Genomic DNA, 22,762 nt, shown 5'->3' with positions numbered 1-22,762 from the left:
TGAAAATTACAGTATTAAAAAAAAAAACATCCCCCTCTACTAAACCACAGCACCCCTACCCGAAGAGCCCTCCACCGGAGAGAACTCCCTTGAGACCCATCCCCCACCCAGGACACCACCACCTCACCCCTGTACAATGCTCATACACTTTGATACCCCTTTGTATCGCGACACACAAGCCCGAACACACGCAAAACCAAGCTACACAGGACGCCTGAGACCCAGGTCTATAATTGACCCCATGACACACCCGCACAGACCTCATACACCACTGGTCTCGACGACCGACTGCATCATCTCCGGGATTAGCAGGGGGAGGTGGGGGAGGAGGGAAGGGGACAACTGGATAGATACTTCCGGAACGTAACACAGACCCCCTAGAATCCACAGAGACGCAACAAACCAAACGGGCGCGCACTGGATGACTGTGACGCACACCGTGGCAAACAAGGTCTCTCCCCTATCACTCCTACTCCCCCTACCTTTCGTACTAACTCTCTTTCTCATCACCCCGTTGAAAAACCAAACCTGACACAGACATGCATAACGAATATATATGTGAAGGGCAAGCATACGACTGTACAGGAAAGCAATTCAGAATGTAAAGCGTAGTTGCTCAGGGGTGCAACATATCCCACCACCCCTCCGCGGCTTCCCACCTGTTACCACACCCTCACTTACTGTAATAATAGAAACAAAATCAATAGGGCATCCGTATCCCCTTCCTTTTCTATTTTGTACCCCTCCCTAACCCTTAGATTCAGAGCAGCAACAAATGTTACATACAAAGTACAATGGTACTAACAAACAACCGATAATGTAACCAAAGATAGACCGTACCTTACCTATTTCTTATGTATGATTGTCATTCGCATGGTAAATAAGCTCTGCGATCTTTGTAACAATAACCTTACTCCCTTGTTTTCTTCTGTACCCCTACCCCAATGACAATGAAAACAATTAAAAACATGACAAAAATAAAGAATTAAAAAAAAAAACACAGCACCCCGCTCTACTAAATCCCAATCCCCCTTCTCCTAAATCCCAGTCTCTCCCCTCTACTAAATCCCAGTCCTTCCCCTTTAGCCAACAAGCAGACTCCACTCACATTGCCGCTGCCAGTATGCGACTCCGGAGTCTTGCCTCTGGTATACCCCAAATGGCGCCGTCCACACCCTGTGCCAAATCTGATCCACCCACTACTTCTTGAAACCCTGTGAAGGTGGAGCACATTGATGTCACGTCGGAATGTGACGTGGTGTTGCGTGCCTCCATGCACCTCCATGTACTTGTACTCCACTGTCCAGTCGCAGCCAATGCAACACTGGCCAACACACACACTGACAGACACATACACAGGGGTGTATTTACCCCGAGGCAAACAAGGCATTTGCCTTGGGCGGCACTTTCTGGGGGCAGCAAAAAAAGCGGCCCCTCAATCGCCCTGGCAAATGCCTTGCAGCCTCTTGTCCTGGGGGGTCCAAGAGCTGGCCCGGTGGCCACCTCAGGGCCCCCCAGGCTGGCAGCGGTGGAGCTTTTTCCGGGCGGGCAGCGAGGGAGCACTAATCCTCCCATTCATCTCCCTCGTGTGCACCACAGTGATGCAGAAGCCGGAATATGACGTCGCTCCGGCATCACAGTGGCGCGCGAGGGAGCTGAACAGGAGGATTAGTGCTCCCTCGCCGAATGCAGTGACTGGCCGGCCGCCCAGCAGTCCAGCAGCCCCACTGGACCCCAGGGGAAGTGATAATCACTATTTTGGACTTGGGACTGTTGAGTCTATCCAGTACTATCTGGTATAAGTATTTTTTACTTTTTATACTTTACTTTTATTTTTTGAAGTCATAAACCGATTTTAAAGGATCCTGACATACTGGGCATTTTATTCACATTGAAAGCCAGTCAAAAAGTATAAGAGGAACCACTCAGCACGCTGCTAAAGAAGGGTTTAGACAACCCCCAAATGGTCCAGAGGATTATACCACCAGAGTCATATGAGGGTATGACTCCAGGCTTGTGAGTTTAACATATCTTTCATTCCTTTCCACATAGTGTGTTTCAGGCATATTGCACTATTTTCTGTATGTATTTTATTTTACAGAACGCCTGCTGAATTTTAAAGCTCCACCTGTTATATGTATGTATGATAATCCACCCCAGCATTCCCAAAAGTAAGGAGGCTGGGGTGATTGAATTTAAAAAAAAATGTGTGTTAGTGTGTGTGTCTGTGAGTGAGTGTGTGTGTGTGTGTCTGTTAGTGAGAGTGTATGCTTGTCTGTTAGTGACTGTGTGTATCTGCTAGTGACTGTCTCTGTTAGTGAGTGTTAATATGTGTGTCTGTTAGTGAGTGTGTATGCATGTCTGTTAGTGAGAGTGTATGCGTGTCCGTTAGTGACTGTGTGTATCTGTGAGTGTGTATGTCAGCTAGTGTATGTGTGTCTGTCAGTGAAAGTGTGTGTCATTTACACACACATAATTTTCTTTATTGCTCCCTACCTTTTGGAGCCGATGTGGGGCTTCACTACAGACGGCGCTCGCGTGGGAGCAGTGAGGAGCTGGAACACTAGGAGGCTCTCCCTCCTCTTCTTTTATCCCAGGCTCCCCTGCTTGTCCTCTGCTCCAAGCTCCCCATGTTTTTCTTTTGCCCCAGGACACACATAGGATATTACATAAGGCAATCTGTGTGTATCACTGTGCAGAGCTATTTTAAGAACCATATTCTGCAGTGACAATGCTCTGCACATTAACAAACAACTCCTGACATTAGGCAAGCTGTTTTATTGTGCAAGGCAATTGACAGCAGTGTCCTAACCAGGGACTTGAAAATATATTTTACCTTATTAATTAGCTGCTGCCCACGACGATGTCAAATTCTCTGCCTGTTGGTTAACATCAGACTTGATTCACAAGTATGCAGAATTTCCTGGTTTATGGATGCCATGACATTCCTAGCATTGTGCTAGTGTGCCTGCTTTGATTTTTGACCACCCCAGGCTGGTTTGGCTGGAGGACTGGGTTATAGAACCCACAGTTAGGATTAATCGCATAAAACTGTGGATTATATAATTGTAGAATACACAACAACCCAAGTTGTGGATTATTTTCAGAACTGAAAAGCCAGCTAACTGTTCTAATACTCTGGCATAAAACTTTACGTGACCAGACCACTTTTCAATTTTCTTACCATTTGGGACCAGGGCTGTTTTTACATTTCTGCGGTGTTTGTGTTTAGCTGTAATTTTCCTCTTACTCATTTACTGTACCCATACATATTATGTACTGTTTTTCTTGCCATTAAATGGTCTTTCTAAAGATACCATTATGTTCATCATGTCATATAATTTACTATAAATTAAAAAAAAAAAAGAATATGATGAAAAAAACCAAAAAAAACACACTTTGTCTAACCTTAACCCCCAATATCTGTTACGCATTTACAACTGCCACAAAACACCTCTGCTAAATAGTTTTTAAATATTGTCCTGAGTTTAGAAATACCCACTGTTAACATGTTCTTAGCTTTTTTTTTTGTTGATAGTTATAGGGCAATAAGTACAAGTAGCAATTTGCGATTTCCAAAACATTTTTTTCAAAATTAATGCAAGTTACATTGTAACACTGATATCTGTCAGGAATCACTGAATAACCCTTCACATGTATATATTTTTTTAAAAGAAGACAACCTAAGGTAATAAACTTGTTTTTTTTTTACTCTTTTCATGCAAACATTTTACCACCAATCTATGCCAAATTTAAAAATAAGTAAAAGATAATTGTTTTTTTTGTTTAAACACATAGCAATTTAAGGATACATGTACTGAGAACTTTAAGAGTTACTTCCAAAGGACACCCCGATATGTGTTCAGCAACATCTCCCGAGTACAGTGATACCACCCATGTATAGGTGTGTCAGGTTCTCTGGGGGCTAAAATACCTTATTTGGAGGGTGCGCATTCCAGTTTTCCAACTTGGAATTTTCACAGCTGGTCATCATGCACCCATGTCCTATTTGGGACATTTTTGAAGCTGGCCAATGTAATTTACACCCATCAAACCATATATATATATATTAAAGTAAAATGGGGTATTTTCACTCTTTTTTAGTAGCCACTTAGTGGCTACTAGAAAAAACTGGACATACCCTATTTGCAATACATTGGGTTGTCTACTTTTGCAAATAGTATGCCATCATGAGGGTAATTCTTATTCCTGGGCTACCATATGGTCTCAAAGGCAACATAACCAATTTGGCAAATTTGGCCCTGTAACTTTCAAAAACACTATAAAACCAGTACATGGGGGTACTGTTATACTCAGGATACTTCGCTGAACACAAATATGAGTGTTTCAAAACAGTAAAATGTATCACAACAATGATATCGTCAGTGAAAGTGCAGTTTTTGTAAAACAAAATGCTAACTTTGCCCAGCATTCGTGATTAAGTGGCTACTACAAAAGACTGGACATACGCCATTTTGAATACCGTAGGTTGTCTACATTTGCAAATGGTATGCCATGATGGGGTTAATTCACATTCCTGGGCTACCATATGGTCTCAAAAGGCGACATAGACCCAGCAAACCAATCTGGCAAACTGAAATAAGCAAGCCCTATATTGACCCTGTAACTTTCCAAAACGCCATAAAACCTGTACATAGGGGGTATTGATACACTCGGGAGACTTTGCTAAACACAAATATTAGTGTTTCAAAACCATGAAACGTATCACAGTGATGATATTTACACACAAACAGCACTTTCACTGACAAGATCATTGTTGTGATGCGTTTTACTGTTTTGAAACACTCTTTTGTGTTCAGCGAAATCTTCTGAGTATAACAGTACCCCCCATGTACTAGTTTGATAGTGTTTTTTAAAGTTACAGGGTCAAATATAAGGCTTGCCCATTTCATTTTTTTCATTGAAATTTGCCAAATTGTTGCCTTTGAGATCGTATGTTAGCGCAGGAATAAGAATTACCCCCATGATGTACCCCTACTTTTACCCTTTGTGTCACTATACTCCACTCCCTCTTGAATGTAAGCTCATTGAGCAGGGCCCTCCACCTCTCTGTTCCTGTATGTCCAGTTGTCTGGTTACAATTCCATGTCTGTTCGTCCACCCATTGTACAGCGCTACGGAATGTGAAGGCGCTATATAAATAATAAAAATAATAATAATGATGGCATACCATTTGAAAAAGTAGACAACCCAAGGTATTGCAAATAGTGTATGTCCAGTTTTTTCCAGTAGCCACTTAGTCACAATCACTGGCCAAAGTTAGTATTCATATTCGATTTTTGCACTTTTAACACACAAACAAATATAACTAATGCTAACTTTGGCCAGTGTTTGTGACTAAGTGGCTACTACAAAAGACTGGACATACCCCATTTTGAATACCCTGGGCCGTCTTCTTTTTCAAATGGTATGTCATGGTGGGGTTAATTTTCATTTCTGGGCTGCGATACCGTCTCAAAGGCAACATAGTTAATCTGGGAAATAGCAATTTACAAAATCGAAATTGGCAAATCTTATGTTTGACCCTGCAACTTTCCAAATCACCATAAAACCTGTACTTAAGGGGTACTGTTGTACTTGTGAGACATTACTCTGCATATAGAATGTGTGTAAATATATACAGGGCCGGCCTTAGGGGTGTGCGGCCGCACAGGGCGCCATGAAGCAGGGGGCGCCATGCAGCTGACATAGCTCACACATGGCCGGCCAGATTAAAAAAAAAAAAAAATTGCGGTGTGGGCGGGGCTTACCTGCAGCGGGGCGGGGCTAAAAGTGCCGTGTAACTGCTGCAGGGGAAGCAGGAAGGAGTCCCTGCTTGCCTCAACAACCAGAATCCAGGAGCTGCACTGCCTGTCTGCCTCCACAAGGAACATAGGTAACTATGTGTGATTGTCTGCCTGTGTGTGTGGCTGTCTGCCTGTGTGTATGACTGTCTGCCCTTTTTTTTGTGTGTGTGTGTGTGTTTGACTGTCTGCCTGTGTGTGTGTGCCTGTCTGGGCAGACTAGATGGGCCGAATGGTTCTTATCTGCCCTTACATTCTATGTTTCTATGTCTGCCTGTGCGTGTGGCTGTCTGCGTGTGTGTGGCTGTCTGCCTGTGTGTGCCTGTCTGCCTCTGTGTTTGTGTGTGGCTGTCTGCCTGTGTGTGTGTTTGTGTGTGTCTCTGCGTGTGTTTGTGTGTGGCTGTCTGCCTGTGTGTGGCTGTCTGCATGTGTGTGTGTGGCTTTCTGCGTGTGTGTTTGTGGCTGTCTGCCTCTGTGTGTGTGACTGCCTACGTGTGACTGTCTGGGCAGACTAGATGGGCTGAATGGTTCTTATCTGCCATCACATTCTATGTCTGTGTGTGCGTGTGGCTGTCTGTGTGTGTGTGTGTGTGTGTGTGTGTGACAGGGTGTGTGGGAAGAGGGGAACGGGAAGGGGGGCGCTGTGAAGATTTTTCGCACAGGGCACCCAAAGGCCGGCCCTGTATGTATATATATATATATAAAAAATTTTTATTTTATTTATATTATATGTGTGTGTATATGTAGACACATATAATACACACACATTTTTATTTCCTATATATGTATAATATATTATGAAATAATTAAAGCATTTTATAATATAATATATATTTAGTTAAAAGGGTATTTTGAGATATGTGTATTTATCTCAAAGTACACTTATAATGAAATCATATATATGTATATTATAAAATTCTTTAATTATTTTAGAATATATTATACATATATGATATATTAGATTTTTTTTTTTTTTTACACTTTTAGGTGTCTGGGGTACTGCCTGAAAGCTCCATAGGCTCCATCCGGGGTCGCTGATCCAGGTGAGTACCCAGGTCATTTTAGCCGTGGATGTGCAGGGTACATCCGCGGTCATTAACGATCGTTTTTTGTCAGAAGAACCCTGCAAGTCCGTGGTCGTGAAGGAGTTAAATTCATCTTGATTTCTTGCCATTTCACACTTATGTGAGTAGCTCTGGCTGTTTATAGTAAACATTTTGTTTTACTGGAGTACTCTGGAAAATGCACTTTACCTTTACTTTACAGTGCATATGAATGAGTGTTGATCCTGAGTGTGGGAAACCTGAATAAGTGGCAAAATATTTAAAGGGACACTATAGTCACAAGAACAACTACATATTATTGTATTTGTTCTGGTGAGTACAATCATTTCCTTCAAGCTTTTTGCAGTAAATACTGTGTTTTCAGAGAAAAGGCAGTATTTACATTATAGCCTAGGGATAACTTCAATAGCCACTCCCCAGATAGCTACTAGAGGGGCTTTCTAGGGCAGTGCTGCACAGTATGCAGTACTGCCATTCCCTCTGCATGGATACACTGAACTTTCCTCATAGAGATGCATTGATTCAATGCATCTTTATGAGGCGATGCTGATTGGCCAGGGCTGTTTAGCTTGTGCGGGCTCTGCCCCGATATGCATCCTTGGCAAGCTCAGCCAATCCAATGGGAAAGCATTGTGATTGGCTTTGATCAACGCTTCTGATGATGTCAGCCTATCAGGCAGATCAGGGGCAGAGCCAGCAGCAGCATTCTGCAATAAAAGTATGATTGTACTAAATTTAGAGGGGGCACGATGGTGTTTTTAACACTATAGGTTTGGGCATTTATGTTAGTGGTCCTTTTAATGTCTGATCTTTGCGTGAGCTGTTGGGGGGGGGGGGGGGGGAAACATTTTGAAAAAATAAACTATTTCTTAAGGTTAATGCACAAAATATACATGCCACATGTAGTGGATGCAGTGTGTTTAGACAGGGGAGCTGTGTGTGTGTTTGTCTGGTGGATGCAGTGTGTATTTGTGTAGTGTGTATATATAGCGAATGCAGGTGTGTGTTTGTGTAGTGTGTAAAGTGAATGCAGTGTTTGTGTAGTGTGTAAAGTGATTGCAGTGTGTGTAGTGTTCGTAAAGTGAATGCAGTGGGTAAATAATGAATGCAGAGTGTGTTTGTGTAGTGTGTGTATATCATGAATGCAGAGTGTGTGTGCTTGTGTAGTGTGTATATAATGCAGAGTGTGTGTGTTTGTGTAGTGTGTATATAATGCAGAGTGTGTGTTTGTGTAGTGTGTGTGTATAATGGAGTGTGTGTTTGTGTAGTGTGTGTATAATGCAGAGTGTGTGTGTGTGTGTGTGTGTGTGTTTCTGAAGGGATGTAATTTGTGTAAAATTTTAATTTTTAATATTTATGTTTTATTATTTTTTTGTCCCCCCTCCCTGCTTGTTACCTGGCCAGGGAGGGGGGCTATGGCCTTCTCTGGTGGTCCAGTGGCATGTACTGAGCAGTGGGGGGGGGGCGGGGCAGCAGCAAGCTGTTACTTCCCTTTCCAGCAGCTCCTTCAGCTCCCTGTGTAAATCTCGTGATCTGCGTGCCACGCGGAGCGTTGCAACGCTCTGATAGCCGCGGGACTCGCGAGATTTACACAGGCAGCTGAAGGTGATGCTGGAAAGGGAAGTAACAGATTGTAATGGGCCCGGCCGTCCCGGGAGGTATTATTGGCAATATCGGTATCTATATTGGCCGATACCGATATTGCCGAAAATACTGAATATCGGCCGATAATACCGGTAAAACTGATCATCGGTCGCTCCCTAGTTACATGTACATGTTAAAATACTTGCATGAAGAAAAGTGCAGTTGGAACAGCCCCCCTGTATTTAGACCAATCAACATCTGCTCATACAGATGCATCGGCTCTGCATCATTATGGGTGCATTTGGCATCTTCATATAGAGCATGAAGACACCAAACGCCAGTCCTGCAAAGTGATAGGCACTGAAGGTGGCCTCAGAACACATTGTAAACACTGCCCTTTCTCTGAAAAGGCAGGGTTTGCATTGCTGAGGCAATCTCTTTGCACAAGAACCACTACATTAAACTCTGGTTCTGGTGCTTGCAGCGTTCCTTTAAAAACACAATGTCAAAATGTATTGGAAAACCATCGTATATGACTGCACATTTACACTGTACTTACCCACAAGAATTAAAATAAATTTCTTTAATAGGAATACAGCACCCAAAGCTATGTGGCTCAGGTTCGATTGGTAGTTCTCATTCATACTCCAGAGCATATAATCACAAAACAATATTGAGAAGGGACACGCCGAGGATAAAAATCTAATTTTATATCTTTACAAACATGCTCTATATCATGCATTTTATGAAATATAATGCTCGAAATAGCCTTTAAACGGTAATTGGACTCTCTCTTGTGCAGATGGGAAAAAAAAACATGCAAAATTATAAATTCATCTCGGGGCCCCTTCCTACCTGTAAAATTTATACATCTGGATTAAATAACAGATTAAGAGTGAGGATACCTAGTTATTGATAAAGCCACTACTCTGTAGCCCAACGTACGCAAGGATAGAAATTACAGCTTCTGGAAACTTGGGGTTTGTTTTTTTAAAACATGTTTTCTTTTCATGATGCAAAGAGTCTCATAAGCAAAAGACAATTTTAATTGTGTTTGATTAAAAGATTGGTACCAGGCTGATGTAACAGGTAATGCATTTGTGCAGTGTAGATAAATGTATCCCAGTGACACAGATATAACTGTTCAAGTAATAACAATCTGGATGAACTGCCACTGTTATTGAAGGACAGAATCGGAGGCCATATATTGAGGGATTGAAATTCAGATTACTACACTGAGTGTGCATCCACCCAATGGTGGTTCAGGACCATATTTTGTAATATTTTATATTAGATAAGATTTTCTTTTTCTCCATAATTTCATGTAAGTAATTGTGTTACTCTGGGAAATTCATCAAAGTGATGGGGTACTTTATGAACTCGTAAAAGAGAAGGATTGCTTCCCAAATTTAGTGTTGAAATTAAGTGGCAATGAAGTAACACTTAAAACTTTTCAAAATCACATAAAAATTGACAAAAATATTGAAAACTTGGGAACAAATGTCCTGAAATGATAAAACAATGGGGAAAAAAAAAAAAAAAAGTCAGCCAACATCAGGCACAAATACCAAACCTCCTCCGATATCCAAAGAAGGAAAACATAGCTACACCCTTATTAAAAAAAAAAGTGCATCTACACGAATGTTATTGGCTTTGTTGCTGTGAGCCTGGTGGCTGTAGAACTCGTTCCAGAATCTGGTAGCTGTGCAAAGCATTCATAATTTCTTCAGAGACCGCGTTAGGACTGTCGCATATACTGTGTTTCTGCAAATGTGTCCAGCGGCACACTACTACGCTCCCAATAGCCGTGATAAACATGAACAAGAGGAACCACCCCAAAATCCCTTTCCAGGATGTTCTTTGCTGTTTTTGCTTTTTAGCAGGTAATACAGATGCATCTATAGAGACAAAACAAAATAAATTAGAGAAGTGTTAGAAAGATGTGTCAAAAACGAGATACGAATCTATATTTTTTTTAAAATTCTTTATTATGTTGTGCATAGGTTTATAAACGGATTTGCCGAGCCACAACAGGTTTAGCAAGCATTGCAAAAGACATAATGATACAGGTGCATTGCATAAAGGTCAGACTGCACATTTTGGGTTTTACATGGCTTAAAGTAGGAACACCATGTGTAGAGACAATAACAAAATAACCCTTTGAGAGTAAGAATGATTTTTGTGTTTGATAAACAAGTAAAGTGTTCCCGATAAAAACGCAAAACGCTGGCTGAGTAGATTATGCAAACAGAGAGTAATGTAAAGGCTCTCTTGTCCAATTCAGAGGCCCAGTATCAATAATATTGCAAACCTAGGCCATGTCAGATGGGAACAGCCAGCAAATTGGGAAAATGCATACATTACCTATAGTACGCTATAGGTTGACCCAAACACCTTTAATATATGAATATTTACCAGTTTTAAGGTTATACTTATGTCAGGGCTTAAAATTTAGAGCTAGGACTGGCTCAAAATTTAAAGTCCTGGCTACTAAAATTTACTTGCCTGTGTGTGCCTGGACGGCACATTCACTATGGCTTAATTTTTACTCGCTAATGGCAGTGAGCATAACGTTTAAGCTCTGCTTTTGGTATGTGAATAAAAAATAATAATAAAAAAGCCATACCAGGAGACAAGCTAAAAATGGTAAAAACTAAAACATACCCATTGGGTTCATTAAACTTACTGTGATTTTCAAACTTTTTTTCACTCTCTGAGTTCTTAGCGACCTGTCTCTGAGCTGCTTGTAAAGCATTGTAGTCCTTCCTTTTTCGTTCCTTCTGTTTTGCCTTCTCCCTACGCCTCAGTTCTCTCTCGCGTTCCTCCTTCTTTCTCTGTTCCACTTCTCGTTTCTGTTTCTGTGCTGAAAACAAAAAAAAAAACACCCCAAACAAACCTAGAATTAACATGTTTATGTACCTTTGGGTGTCCATAATATAACCTTACATTCTACAATCACAGGAAATGAATGCATTCCATCCAACCAGTTAACAATAGTTACCTCGCTCTTCCATTAGTTTGCGCTGCATTTCTTGATCGTGTTCAGACTGTATGACCTTCATAAATAGCAGTACCTGTCGATAAAATACTGTCTTGAAGCAGCTTGCATGATAAACACCAACAAAGTTGTTGTTTTTTTTTTTTTTTTAAATCTACACATTCTTCTTATAGATATAGGTTTATTCCAACTTACTGCTTGGGCACACTCTTTACATTGCTTCTCATCTAAGCAGTCTCCAGCGACTTTGGCCAAATCTAGGTTCAACGGATTGTCCTTCAGGTCTAGCCACTTAAGGTTCTGTAAGCAAAATGAGAAACTGATTTTTTTCATGCCGGCACTGCCAACCTACCCAAGGAAGTAATCCACGTACGTAAGTCAACTCCGTCCACAGGTCTGCTCTGAACAAATTACATCCATAAAACCTTGGCACATTTTCAGCAGCTGTAAATTGTGCCCAAGTTATATAGTTGAATCTACAGTCCAAGCCAGATGTAGAATTTCTATCTGAATCAAATACTAAACAAAAATACAGTTTTGTCTGGAGGCTCAAATCCCACATACATAAGACAATGTGAAAACTCTAAAGCACTCCCTTCCATGGAACACCAAACTGGGGCATAAAATAATTCTCACACCTAAAGGCTAAAACACACGCACAGGTGGCACTAAAACAAAACAAATATAAAAGAAATCTGAAAGGAGGAAGCCATTGTGATGAAATGCACCTCTGGAGAACAAGACTTTGGATAGATATCTTGGTATATTCTATATTTATTTTTTAATGTAATTAAGTATTTATTTTATAAAGATCTGCCATCAGTTCACTGTGTACCAAAGAACGTGTTATGGTCATGAACCATGCTAAGCCTATTCATTGAGCCAATTTATAGTCTCCAACCTTGTGAGTATAATAATTTTCAGTGAATGTGATATATTAAAAAAAAAAATAAAAAAAATATACAATATACACATCTCTGAAATCATCTAAGAAAAGAAAAGGATACCCCTGAATATACATTATTAAAGAGGTCACCAAAACAGACCAAACATTCTCCACTACCAGAGCTGGGTTTTTAGCTATTTAAGATGCGAGTGTGCCAATAAAGACACATATTTTAAGTTTTAAGGTTTTACACTTGTATGTACCATTTAGGTGTACACACTGGATTACAGAAGTTGTAAAAATAAAAAAAGCGCTCGACTGTGTGTATAATTTTTATTCTTGTACATGTAAATAAGATTATCTGTATTTGTAATAAAAAAATAAAATACAAAAATGTAAAGATTCCTATATGCTGGCAGAACACTCATGTAGGTAAAGTACTAAGCATCTGAGTATAGCTTTTTGCAAGCTGCCAGTGCACTCTTCAAAGAGTCCCTCAATGTGCTCAGTGCCCTCCTGCCTTCCTGGTAGAGTCAAACTATGAAGTTTGACAAGGTTTCTATACTGTGAGGGAGGGGTTGCCATTTCTAGTTTTTAAAGCGGAAAGATCCAGAGGCACAGATTAGGGTCATGGTAGAACAATTGATTGCTCTGCATGACAAAGATCAGGGTTTGAACAATAGGAAAGATACGCAAAGCTAAATTTAAAGAGAGTGTATAGTCATTTTTGGAAGTGATGGCATTAAAGACTATTTGCTGATGTTACCTTAAGATGAGCGAAGGAATCAGGAAGCATAGTCAACTGATTCTGAAATAAATCCAAGTGCTGAAGATTTACCAGTCTCCCAAATTCTGAAGGCAGATGTTTCAGCTGATTCTTACTCAAATCCAACCTCACAATGTGAGTAAGGGAACAAAACTCCCCCTAAGAAGACAGAATGAAACTGAAGTTTAGATAAAGCCCATGTCAAGATAAAAGAATCCCTCTGGACAGATTGCGTAATGTGCACTCTCCAAAAAAGATCATAATATGCAACCAGTATTATTAATCATCTATTTATGAATAACAGAATGCATGGTGCAAACTCTCACCGGTAATGTTATAAACTTGTTGCATGACAGATCCAACACTGTGGCCTTGGGAAGTGCAGCCTGAAAGATAAGACAAGACTGATGACATGAAGTAGGAATATGTGCGCCAAGCACAAGTAATCAAAGAGGAGACTATGCAGTTTAAATGGTTAGTTTAAACATCATAACAGTTTTGTATTATTGCAAAGGTTATAGTGCACAGAGTATCCTGCACTCCAACTCCCTATTTAGAATTATTTAAAACAACAACAATCGCTAAATATTTAGACGTAATTACTTGGGAGGTGTTCGGTGGGAAGCTGTTTATTGATAAGTATATGTTTTGATTTGTGTTTTCTTGTTGTAACACGCTAAATATTGAATGCTTTCCTGTGGATGCCTGGAATTTGTCCAGCTGCTTTACAGAGACACTCAAAGCTCCAAAATCAGTAGAACATAATTTAGAGGTCTTGGCGCCTATATGCTGTCCCTGTATTCTGACAAATGCCAGCATTGTGGTTTAAGAGGAATAGCAAAGTTAAAGTAACATAAAAGCATTCGTTATATAAACTAAAGTTCTTAACGCTTTAGTTTCCCTTTCCATAGTAACATAGGCTCTCCGTCCCCCAACCACATATGTAAAAAAATGTTTTACTTAAAAAGGTTTATTTACCTTTTTCCAGATCTCTGCCTTCTGTGACCTCTGACGTGGTCCAATCCAATGCTCATAGAGCTCATAGAGACCTGATGCACATGTGAAGTAAGCATTGCGCACGCATCCAAGAATTTGCATACAAAAGCACTGAATCAATGCTTTCCTATGAGGGCTTCCCTGTCATAGTTACATGTACAGTGCCGCAGTAGCGCCTCTAGTGGCTATCAGAAAGATAGCTAAAGGTGGATTTAACCCTGCAATATAAAACAGATCCCTCACCCTGGACACTTCAATGAGATGAACTGGCCTGGGTGACTTTAGCACAAAGACATCTTTAGTTTAATGCAGCAGTTTTGGGTATCGATCATGACCCTTCTGTCTCACTGCTCAACTCTCTGCAATTTAGGAGTTGAACCACTTTTATTTCTATTTATACAGCCATAGCCATACCTCCCCTGGCCCTGACTCACACAAACCTTCATATCTCCTGCTCTGTTCACTGGGGCTCCTGCAGACTCTATTAGGCTATTGACAGAACAGGAGATAAATTCAACACACTGCAATAAAATAAGTTTACAAATTAGATTATCTTTACATGAAGCGTGTAGGATGGCTTTATAAGTCACAGACAGGGGAAGTGTGGCTAGGACTGCAAAAACAAAGTAATTTAACTCATAAATAGCAGACAAGGGAGCAGTGAGACTACAGGGGCATGATCTATATCCCAAAACCACAAAGAGGTAGGTATATGAAAAAACACTGGTGTCTGCAACTTTTGCAAACTCTCCCCTTTATTCCTGCAACAGACTTTTCCTCTGTGCAGCAGACTGACCAATAAGAGGCTTCTCGTTATGAAGCCTCTGTGCAGCAGACTGACCAAGGCTTCTTGTTAAGAAGCCTCTGTGCTGGAGCAACAAGTGTGCGCACATGTGCAGCTTCTCATTGATAGACTTATCAATGAGGTGTAGTACTGCTCATTCAGATTTATTGCCAGGCGTGCTCTATCCCAGTGCTAAAAGAAGAGGAAGAAAACTTCCCAAGCGATCTGTGTTGTGCCGAGGATATATGAAAGAGCAAATTTCTATGAAATTGGCACTTTCAGAATTTGTGAAAATAAATAAATAATAATAATTACAGACTTCAGCAAGATGAAGTGGTGTATGTTTCGAGTGTCGAGTCTACAAATGACCTTGACAATCCCTCTCAAAACATGTTGGGAAGAAGTGTCATCTGGAATATTGAAAGTATTCAATATTGTAACATCTGCTAAATAGCCAAATAACATAAGGTCAAGTGCTAGGTTATCCTAAGCCTATTATGGCAAAGCCTCTGTCTAATAGTTGTAGTTAGAACCTGAGTAAAAAGTAATCTGTGAACCACTCCTCTCACTCTCTGGCTTTATTGTCAATTGCCAAAGTGGAAGGAGTGAGTTTAATCAAGGAAAGTGGCAAGGATTACATCCTAGTGACCTAGTCACTCTCCAATATAAGCTTAATACTTCAGGTAACTGTGAGTAAAAAGGAGTAGTGAAGCATCTACAATGTCTAAAAAAAGAAAAGAAAATTTACAACCACACCTATTATAAGATGTGTGAGTGTATTCAATGATAAAAAGGGAACGCCCACACTTTTATGGCGATGGTCAGAGTCTATCGATATTAGTAGATATATGTATTTATAATATTGGAGTATTTCTTTAACCCCTTAAGGACACATGACATGTGTGACACGTCATGATTCCCTTTTATTCCAGAAGTTTGGTCCTTAAGGGGTTAAAGCAGATCTGTCCCTTTTGGGCGACTTTGCATATTTTGCAAACACCATCAATACAGGCATCTTTGGTTTGAACCAGAGTTCCGAGCTAGCTAATGTCAAGTCTTTATGCACAGTGTGCCAATTACTGGATGGGCTGCCTTTGTAAAAAGATAAGCCTGCTTGAGTACAATATGGGAGCAATATTTAGCGTATCTGCCCCCTTTTTTTGCATCCCTGCACCCCATATGATCCCCTCTCTGAACAGTACGTCTACTCTTCCATAGATATATTGGATAGGCCTTTTCATCCATTCAGACTGCACACATTGTGATACCCCGCAACATTTTACCGCTTATACCACACACACACTGCTAAAGGGATAGTGTTATTTAGGAGGTACTTACCCACACTATCCATTTCTCTCATAACTTTTCTCTCTTTTTTCCCCACATCTTTCGACACATGTTCCATACTTTCGTGGTCCAATTTTTTTTTTTTTTTTTTAGAAATTTGTGGGTTTCTGTTTACTTTCAATGAGGTTTATTATTTTACTTTCTGTTTGCTATTACCTAGAATGATCTATATTTGAGGTAATCCTAGTGGGGTAGGTTCCTATCGATTGGAGTTAGGTGTCTTCCCCTACCAGTTTATTTGTGTTAGTATCCTGCGGTACAAAGGATCAGCAATTTTTTTTTACAAACCTATACTGCAAAAATAGATAAAACTGTGACTAACCAGTTCCCGCACTGGTATCTCATTCAGATCGCTCAAACTCAAGTCGAGTTCATTTCCATCTAGTTTGTCCCTCAGATTTCCTGCTTTCACTGTATTTCGTGACATTTTTTCTGAAAAAGAAGAGTCCACAATAAGAAACAGCTCTGATTTACCCACTTTAAGCCCTTACAACCTCTTCTGAATTTGTGTTTGTAAACGACAATGCTTGCATTTCTAACATACTATGTTTTACTTTTACTTCCGGACAATCACAAAATCCCTCAGTAACAAACATTCCCAGCATGTCCATCCCCATTTTTTCTCTCGGTTCTGTAATCCCTTTCTCCTCTGTCTTACTATGCTTATTGTCTTAAAAGAGAATTATAGCGTCAGGAATACAAATGTGCCCTGTTATAAGTTTAGGTCCTTGGCCCTCCCCCTGTCCAAAGGAAAAAGGTTTCCTACTTACCTTTTTTTCCTTCACAGCCCCGATCTAGGCATTGTCGTCCCACATCTGAGGCTGAGATCACCAAGACTGATTATCTCAACCAACCCAATGCTTTCCCATATGAAAGCATTGGGAGGCAAGTTCACATGCACGTCAAAACACTGCACTATGTCAATCATCTGACATAAATAGCAAGTTTTACTTGAAGAAAGCACCTCTGATGGCTGTCGGAGTGACAGCCACTAGAGGCATTTAAACTCTGCAATGTAACCATTGCTGTTCCAGCAGAACGGCAATGTTCACAATGCTGGGTTAAGCAGACAGGGATATGGCACACAGACCACTTTGCTGAGATTAAGTGGTCTGGGTGCCTATCGTGTCAATTTAAAACAATATCTTTATTCCAAAAGCTCTCACTTCAATCACAGACTTTTGTTCAGAAATCTCTACCTTACTGTAACCTCTCTTACCTGCCACTACTCTCCTCAGTGCCCCTATTTTCCAGTCCTTCTCATCTGTCCCAAATGTTTAGTTCTTCTCCTCTGGGATCCCATCTTACAAGTCCCCCCTCACCTTAGTGCCTTCTTCTCCAGCCTCTCTATGCCTCCAGCCCCTGTCTTCATGCAGTCTCTCTCCTTAGTGTCCCTTTCTTCCTGCAGCCACTCATCTTGCTTTCCCTTTTTCCTGCTACTTCCCTAGATTGTGTCTCTTTCTTGGAATTCTTTTCTTCATTTTGTTTTCCTGCAGTCTGTCATTCATCTTCAGAATCTCTGCACCAGTCCCTATCTTAAAGGGTTACTCCAAGCACCATGACCACTTCACTGATTTGAAGTGGTCATGGTGCCCGGAGCCTGTATGTGCAGTGTTTCACTAGGCACACACTGAGATTAACCCCTTTGCTGCTGAAAGGCATAACTCCACCTCCCCAACGTAACTAAGGGCGACATTAGCCAGCCTGGAACAAGAGTTCCGATTGGCTAATATGAACCCTGTACAAAATTGGCATCTGACCCTGGCATGCTAATGCCAGACAACCAATAACAGAATGGTCACCCACCCCAGCTTACCATCCCTGACATATCCACCCAACCAGAGTGAATGACAGCCATGTTGGATGGGGCTGCAGGGGGACAGTGGCCTTAAAGCTGCAACATGAGTATGTGTTATGTTTATTTTTAACCCCAACAAGGGGTTAGGTTACCCTAAACAAAAACTGAGAATTATGAAATCACTTTATTTTTTTCAAATATAATTGTAAGCTAGCTTCTTGTCTTCTAAATTCGTTTTGTCAAAAGCCATAAAGCATTCAGCTCTCCCTAATTCCCAAGCATATAATACTTTGTCCCCATAGGATCTGTACGCCCATCATGTCATTCCCAAAGCAGTGTTACAGTAACAGGTCACATCTCCATTCATACCAGGTTCTCCTCTCTGTCTGCTCCAGGAATCTTCGCACAGCTCTGGTTTCTAGACCGTTCGGTAGCGGTGCTGTCTCTTCTACATCCACTCAGACAGACTATCCCAGGCTTCTACAGACGCTCTCTAATCCACGTCACACTGAGTTGTACGAACCAACGAGAAAGTGAAGGCAGAGAAACGGAACAGTAGAGATGACCGGTAGCTTCTGACAAAAAGGAGAGCGCGACATCTAATGTCACGGAGGGTGTGTTGCACGAACATTCTCAATCGAATTCTCACCAATTCCTTTTTTGTTTAATCAATTCTGGTAGGTATTTTTTGTTATTTTTTTAATGTGTAACTTTTCCGATTTTTTATTTCTAAAATGCAAATTTACAAAGGTCAAATCCTAAAAAAAAAATAAATAAAGAATGGGAATTTATCAAGGGCTTGAATCCACTTACTCATCTCACTGTTATAGGACACTAGAGGCTTAAGCTGACTCTTCTTTTTAAAATGACCTGTCAAGGCTGCGATCAGGTGGGTTAAGGTTTGGGTCCCCCATTAAGCCCACTAACACCTGTGGTCTGCTGAGGAAATGTAAATGTATCCACTAGAATAGTTGCAAACATTTAAAAAAAAAAAAACATAATAATAATAATTTCCAGGGACACTTTTTTAATCATATTTTTTGGGGGTAATTATTTGGTGTAATTCATTGTCTATCATTTTTTTTTCCAATCTCTAACTGTCTGTGTGGTTACAGGAAAAAGGGCTGAAACTTTAAGGGACACTCCAGGCACCCAGACCACTTCTGCCCATTGGAGTGGTCTGGGTGCCAACTCCCACTACCCTTAACCCTGCAAGTGTAATTATTGCAGTTTTTTATAAACTGCAATAATTACCTTGCAGGGTTAAGTCCTCCCCTAGTGGCTGTCTACTAGACAGCCACTAGAGGGCACTTCCGTGTCCATAGCACAGGTTTTCTGTGCAAGAGCGTCGCTGGAGGTCCCCGCATTAGGTCTCCTCAGCCGGCAGAAACCACCGCCGAGGGACATCGGCGGGGATCTCAGGTAAGTGACCTGAAGGGGTTTTCACCCCTTCAGCAACCGGGGATGGGAGGTGGGAGGGAGAGGGGACCTGCAGTGCCAGGAAAAACTGCAATTTTTTTTTTATAGGCCTTTCTATTCAGTGGGAGAATTAATGAAGAGTAGTGATGTCCCGAATGGTTAGCTGGCGAATAGTTCCTGGCGAACATAGCATGTTCGCGTTCGCCACGGATGGCGAACATATGCGATGTTCGGTCCGCCCCCTATTCGTCATTATTGAGTAAACTTTGACCCTGTACCTCACAGTCAGCGGACACATTCCAGCCAATCAGCAGCAGACCCTCCCTCCCAGTAGGGATCGACCGATTATCGGTTTTACCGATATAAACGGCCGATATTCTGTATTTTCGGCAATATCGGTATCGGCCAATATAGATACCGATATTGCCGATATCCTAGGACCGCCAGGCTCATAACAAGCCCGGCGGTCCTGGGGGGGGCCGGCAGCAAGCATTTACTCACCTCCCAGCATCTCCTCCAGCTCCCCACTGTAAGTCTCGCGAGACCCGCCATGGGTTACCATGGCAACGCTGCTCAGCACACTGGCCGCGAGACTTACACTGGGGAGCTGGAGGAGCTGCTGGGAGTAAATAAATGCTTGCTGCCTGCCCCCCCACAGCTCAGCCCATGCCACTGGACCACCAGGGATTGCTATATCCCCCCTCCCTGGCCAAGTATGAAACAGAGAGGGAGGGACAACAAAAATAATAATAATTAAATATAAAAAATAATAATAATAATTTAACATAAAAATGCCCCCTTACACACACACACCATTATATACACATACACTACACAAACACACTGTGTATGTAATGGAGTGTGTGTGTTTGTATAGTGTGTGTATATAATGCAGTGTGTTTGTATAGTGTGCATTATATAAACACACTACACAAACACACTGCATTATATACACACACTATACAAACAGACTGCATTATATACACACACTATACAAACACACACACTCCATTATATACACATACACTACACATACACACTGTGTATATAATGCAGTGTGTTTGTGTAGTGTGTTTATATAATGCAGTGTGTGTGTAGTGTGTGTATATAATGCAGTGTGTTTATATAATGCAGTGTGTGTATATAATGCAGTGTGTTTGCATAGTGTGTGTATATAATGCAGTGTGTTTGTGTAGTGTGTTTATATAATGCACACTACACAAACACGCTGCATTATATACACACACTATACAAACACACACACTCTGCATTATATATACACACACTACACAAACACACACATTTTGCATTTAGTATATACCGCATTTACTTTACGCACACTACCCACACACTCTGCTTTCACTATATAGACACTACACTAATACACACTGCATCCACCACACACATTAGACAAATACACACTGCATACACTACACAAACACACATTGCATCCACTACACACACTAGACAAATACACACTGCATCCACTACACAAACACACATTGCATCCACAACACACACACTACACAAACATACACTGCATCCACAACACACACACTACACACAAACACACTGCATCCACAACACACACACTACTCAAACATACACACTACACAAACACACACTGCATCACTACACACACACTACACAAACACACACAGCTCCCCTGTCTAAACACACTGCATCCACTACACTTGGCATGTATATTTTGTGCATTTACCTTTAGAAATAGTTTTTGTTTTCCAAAAATGGTAAATGTACAGAATATCGGCAAATTATATCGCCCTCCATGGGTGAAGATGGATTATTTTTTTGCGCTCAGGTTTTTTCTTTTTCGTCAGGTTTTTTTTTTTGCGCTCGGGTTTTTTATTTTATTTTAAGTTCGTCGGGTGTGATGGCTTTTTATTTGGCCTTTTTGGGGGCTGAAAAATGAAGATTTTAGAAAAAAGAAGACGTCAAATGGTAAGTTTAATTTTTTTTTACAGGTTACTTATTTTATTCCCCCTCACTATTTTTAGGGTGAGGGGGGTAGGTAGGGGATAGTTTAATTTGGGTGGGGGGAGGAGGGGGTGACTAGGAGCTTGGGACCCCTAGTCACCTTGCTTGGGGGGGGGGATTTTCATTTAGGGCCCCCACCCGCCGCTCAGGGGTGGGGGCCGGGGGGGGGACAGTAGGTCCCCCCCTTATTGTTTTTTTAGGGCCTCCACCCACTGCTCAGGGGTGGGGGCCGGGGGGGGAGGACGGTAGGTCCCCCCCATTCTTATCTAGGGCCCCCACCCACTGCTCAGGGGTGGGCGCCGGGGAGGACAGTAGGTCCCCCCTCTCTTTTTTTAGTGCCCCCACACACCGCTCAGGGGTGGGGGCCAGGGGGTGAGGACAGTAGGTCCTCCCCCTTATTGATTTGTTAGGGCCCCCACCCACCGCTCAGGGGTGGGGGCCGGGGGGGGAGGACGTTATGTCCCCCCCACCATTCTTATCTAGGGCCCCCACCCACTGTTCAGGGGTGGGGGCCGGGGGGAGGACAGTAGGTCCCCCCTCTCTTTATTTAGGGCCCCCACCCACCGCTCAGGGGTGGGGGCCAGGGGGGGAGGACAGTAGGTCCCCTCCTCTTATTGTTTTTTTAGGGCCCCCACCCACCGCTCCGGGGTGGGGGCCGGGGGGGACAGTAGGTCCCCTCCTCTTATTGTTTTTTAGGGCCCCCACCCACCGTTTAGGGGTGGGGGCCTGGGGCGACAGTAGGTCCCCCCCCTTATTGTTTTTAGGGCCCCCACCCACCGCTCAGGGGTGGGGTCCGGGGGGGGAGGACGGTAGTAAGTCCCCCCCATCTTTATTTAGGGCCCCAACCCACCGCTCAGGGGTGGGGGCCAGGGGGGACAGTAGGTCCCCCCCTTATTTTTTTTTTTTAGGGCCCCCACCCACCGCTCAGGGGTGGGGGCCGGGGGGGGAGGACATGCATCAACTATGTAATTTTCCATGGGAGTTTTGCCATGGATCCCCCTCCGGCATGCCACAGTCCAGGTGTTAGTCCCTGTGGGTCTTAAAATTTGCCTGCCTATTGAAGTCTATGGCGGTTTGCCCGGTTCGCTGGTTCGCGAACATTTGCGGAAGTTCACATTCGCCGTTCGCGAACCGAAAATTTTATGTTCGCGACATCACTAATGAAGAGTTAGTCCAAGTGCAAGATTTGGGGAAAATGCATCTTCGCCTTTGTACCCAAAAATCCTTGCATCGGCCCTGATAGTGTTTGTGTGTTTTAATGTAAGTGTATTTGTATGGAATAGGTGTGTGAATGCAGGCATGCGTTTGTGTGTAATGT

General features: G+C 42.1%; 1 protein-coding gene and 1 non-coding gene across 2 annotated transcripts; one reads left to right on the top strand and one right to left on the bottom strand.

The window, feature by feature from the left end:
- Positions 1–9,141: 9,141 nt before the first annotated feature.
- Positions 9,142–18,555, bottom strand: LRRC59 (leucine rich repeat containing 59). Its single transcript, XM_063425408.1, has 8 exons — positions 18,397–18,555; positions 16,552–16,660; positions 13,429–13,488; positions 13,103–13,261; positions 11,646–11,750; positions 11,454–11,526; positions 11,139–11,315; positions 9,142–10,350 (listed from the first exon to the last, which is right to left on the bottom strand). Exons 2-8 carry the CDS (start codon positions 16,654–16,656, stop codon positions 10,097–10,099), a joined length of 933 nt encoding a protein of 310 aa, XP_063281478.1. The 5' UTR covers positions 16,657–16,660; positions 18,397–18,555; the 3' UTR covers positions 9,142–10,096.
- A 3,349-nt stretch (positions 18,556–21,904) lies between these two features.
- On the top strand, positions 21,905–22,042 carry LOC134566267 (small Cajal body-specific RNA 11). The gene has a single exon (XR_010084017.1). It is a non-coding gene; the product is annotated as a small Cajal body-specific RNA 11 (non-coding RNA).
- Positions 22,043–22,762: the final 720 nt, after the last annotated feature.

The sequence above is a fragment of the Pelobates fuscus genome, chromosome 6 (assembly GCF_036172605.1).
Source record: "Pelobates fuscus isolate aPelFus1 chromosome 6, aPelFus1.pri, whole genome shotgun sequence".
NCBI lineage: Eukaryota > Metazoa > Chordata > Amphibia > Anura > Pelobatidae > Pelobates > Pelobates fuscus.
This window is presented reverse-complemented; position numbering and strand designations above follow the sequence as displayed.

Bases quoted from the DNA above. Each gene is read 5' to 3' on its own strand.
- LRRC59 (XM_063425408.1), bottom strand. From the start codon at position 16,656: ATGTCACGAAATACAGTGAAAGCAGGAAATCTGAGGGACAAACTAGAT. The intron at 11,751-13,102 runs GTAACATCAGCA...TTTTGCTTACAG, and splicing joins ATTCCTTCGCTCATCTTAAG to AACCTTAAGTGGCTAGACCT. The intron at 11,316-11,453 runs GTAACTATTGTT...TTTTGTTTTCAG, and splicing joins CAAACTAATGGAAGAGCGAG to CACAGAAACAGAAACGAGAA.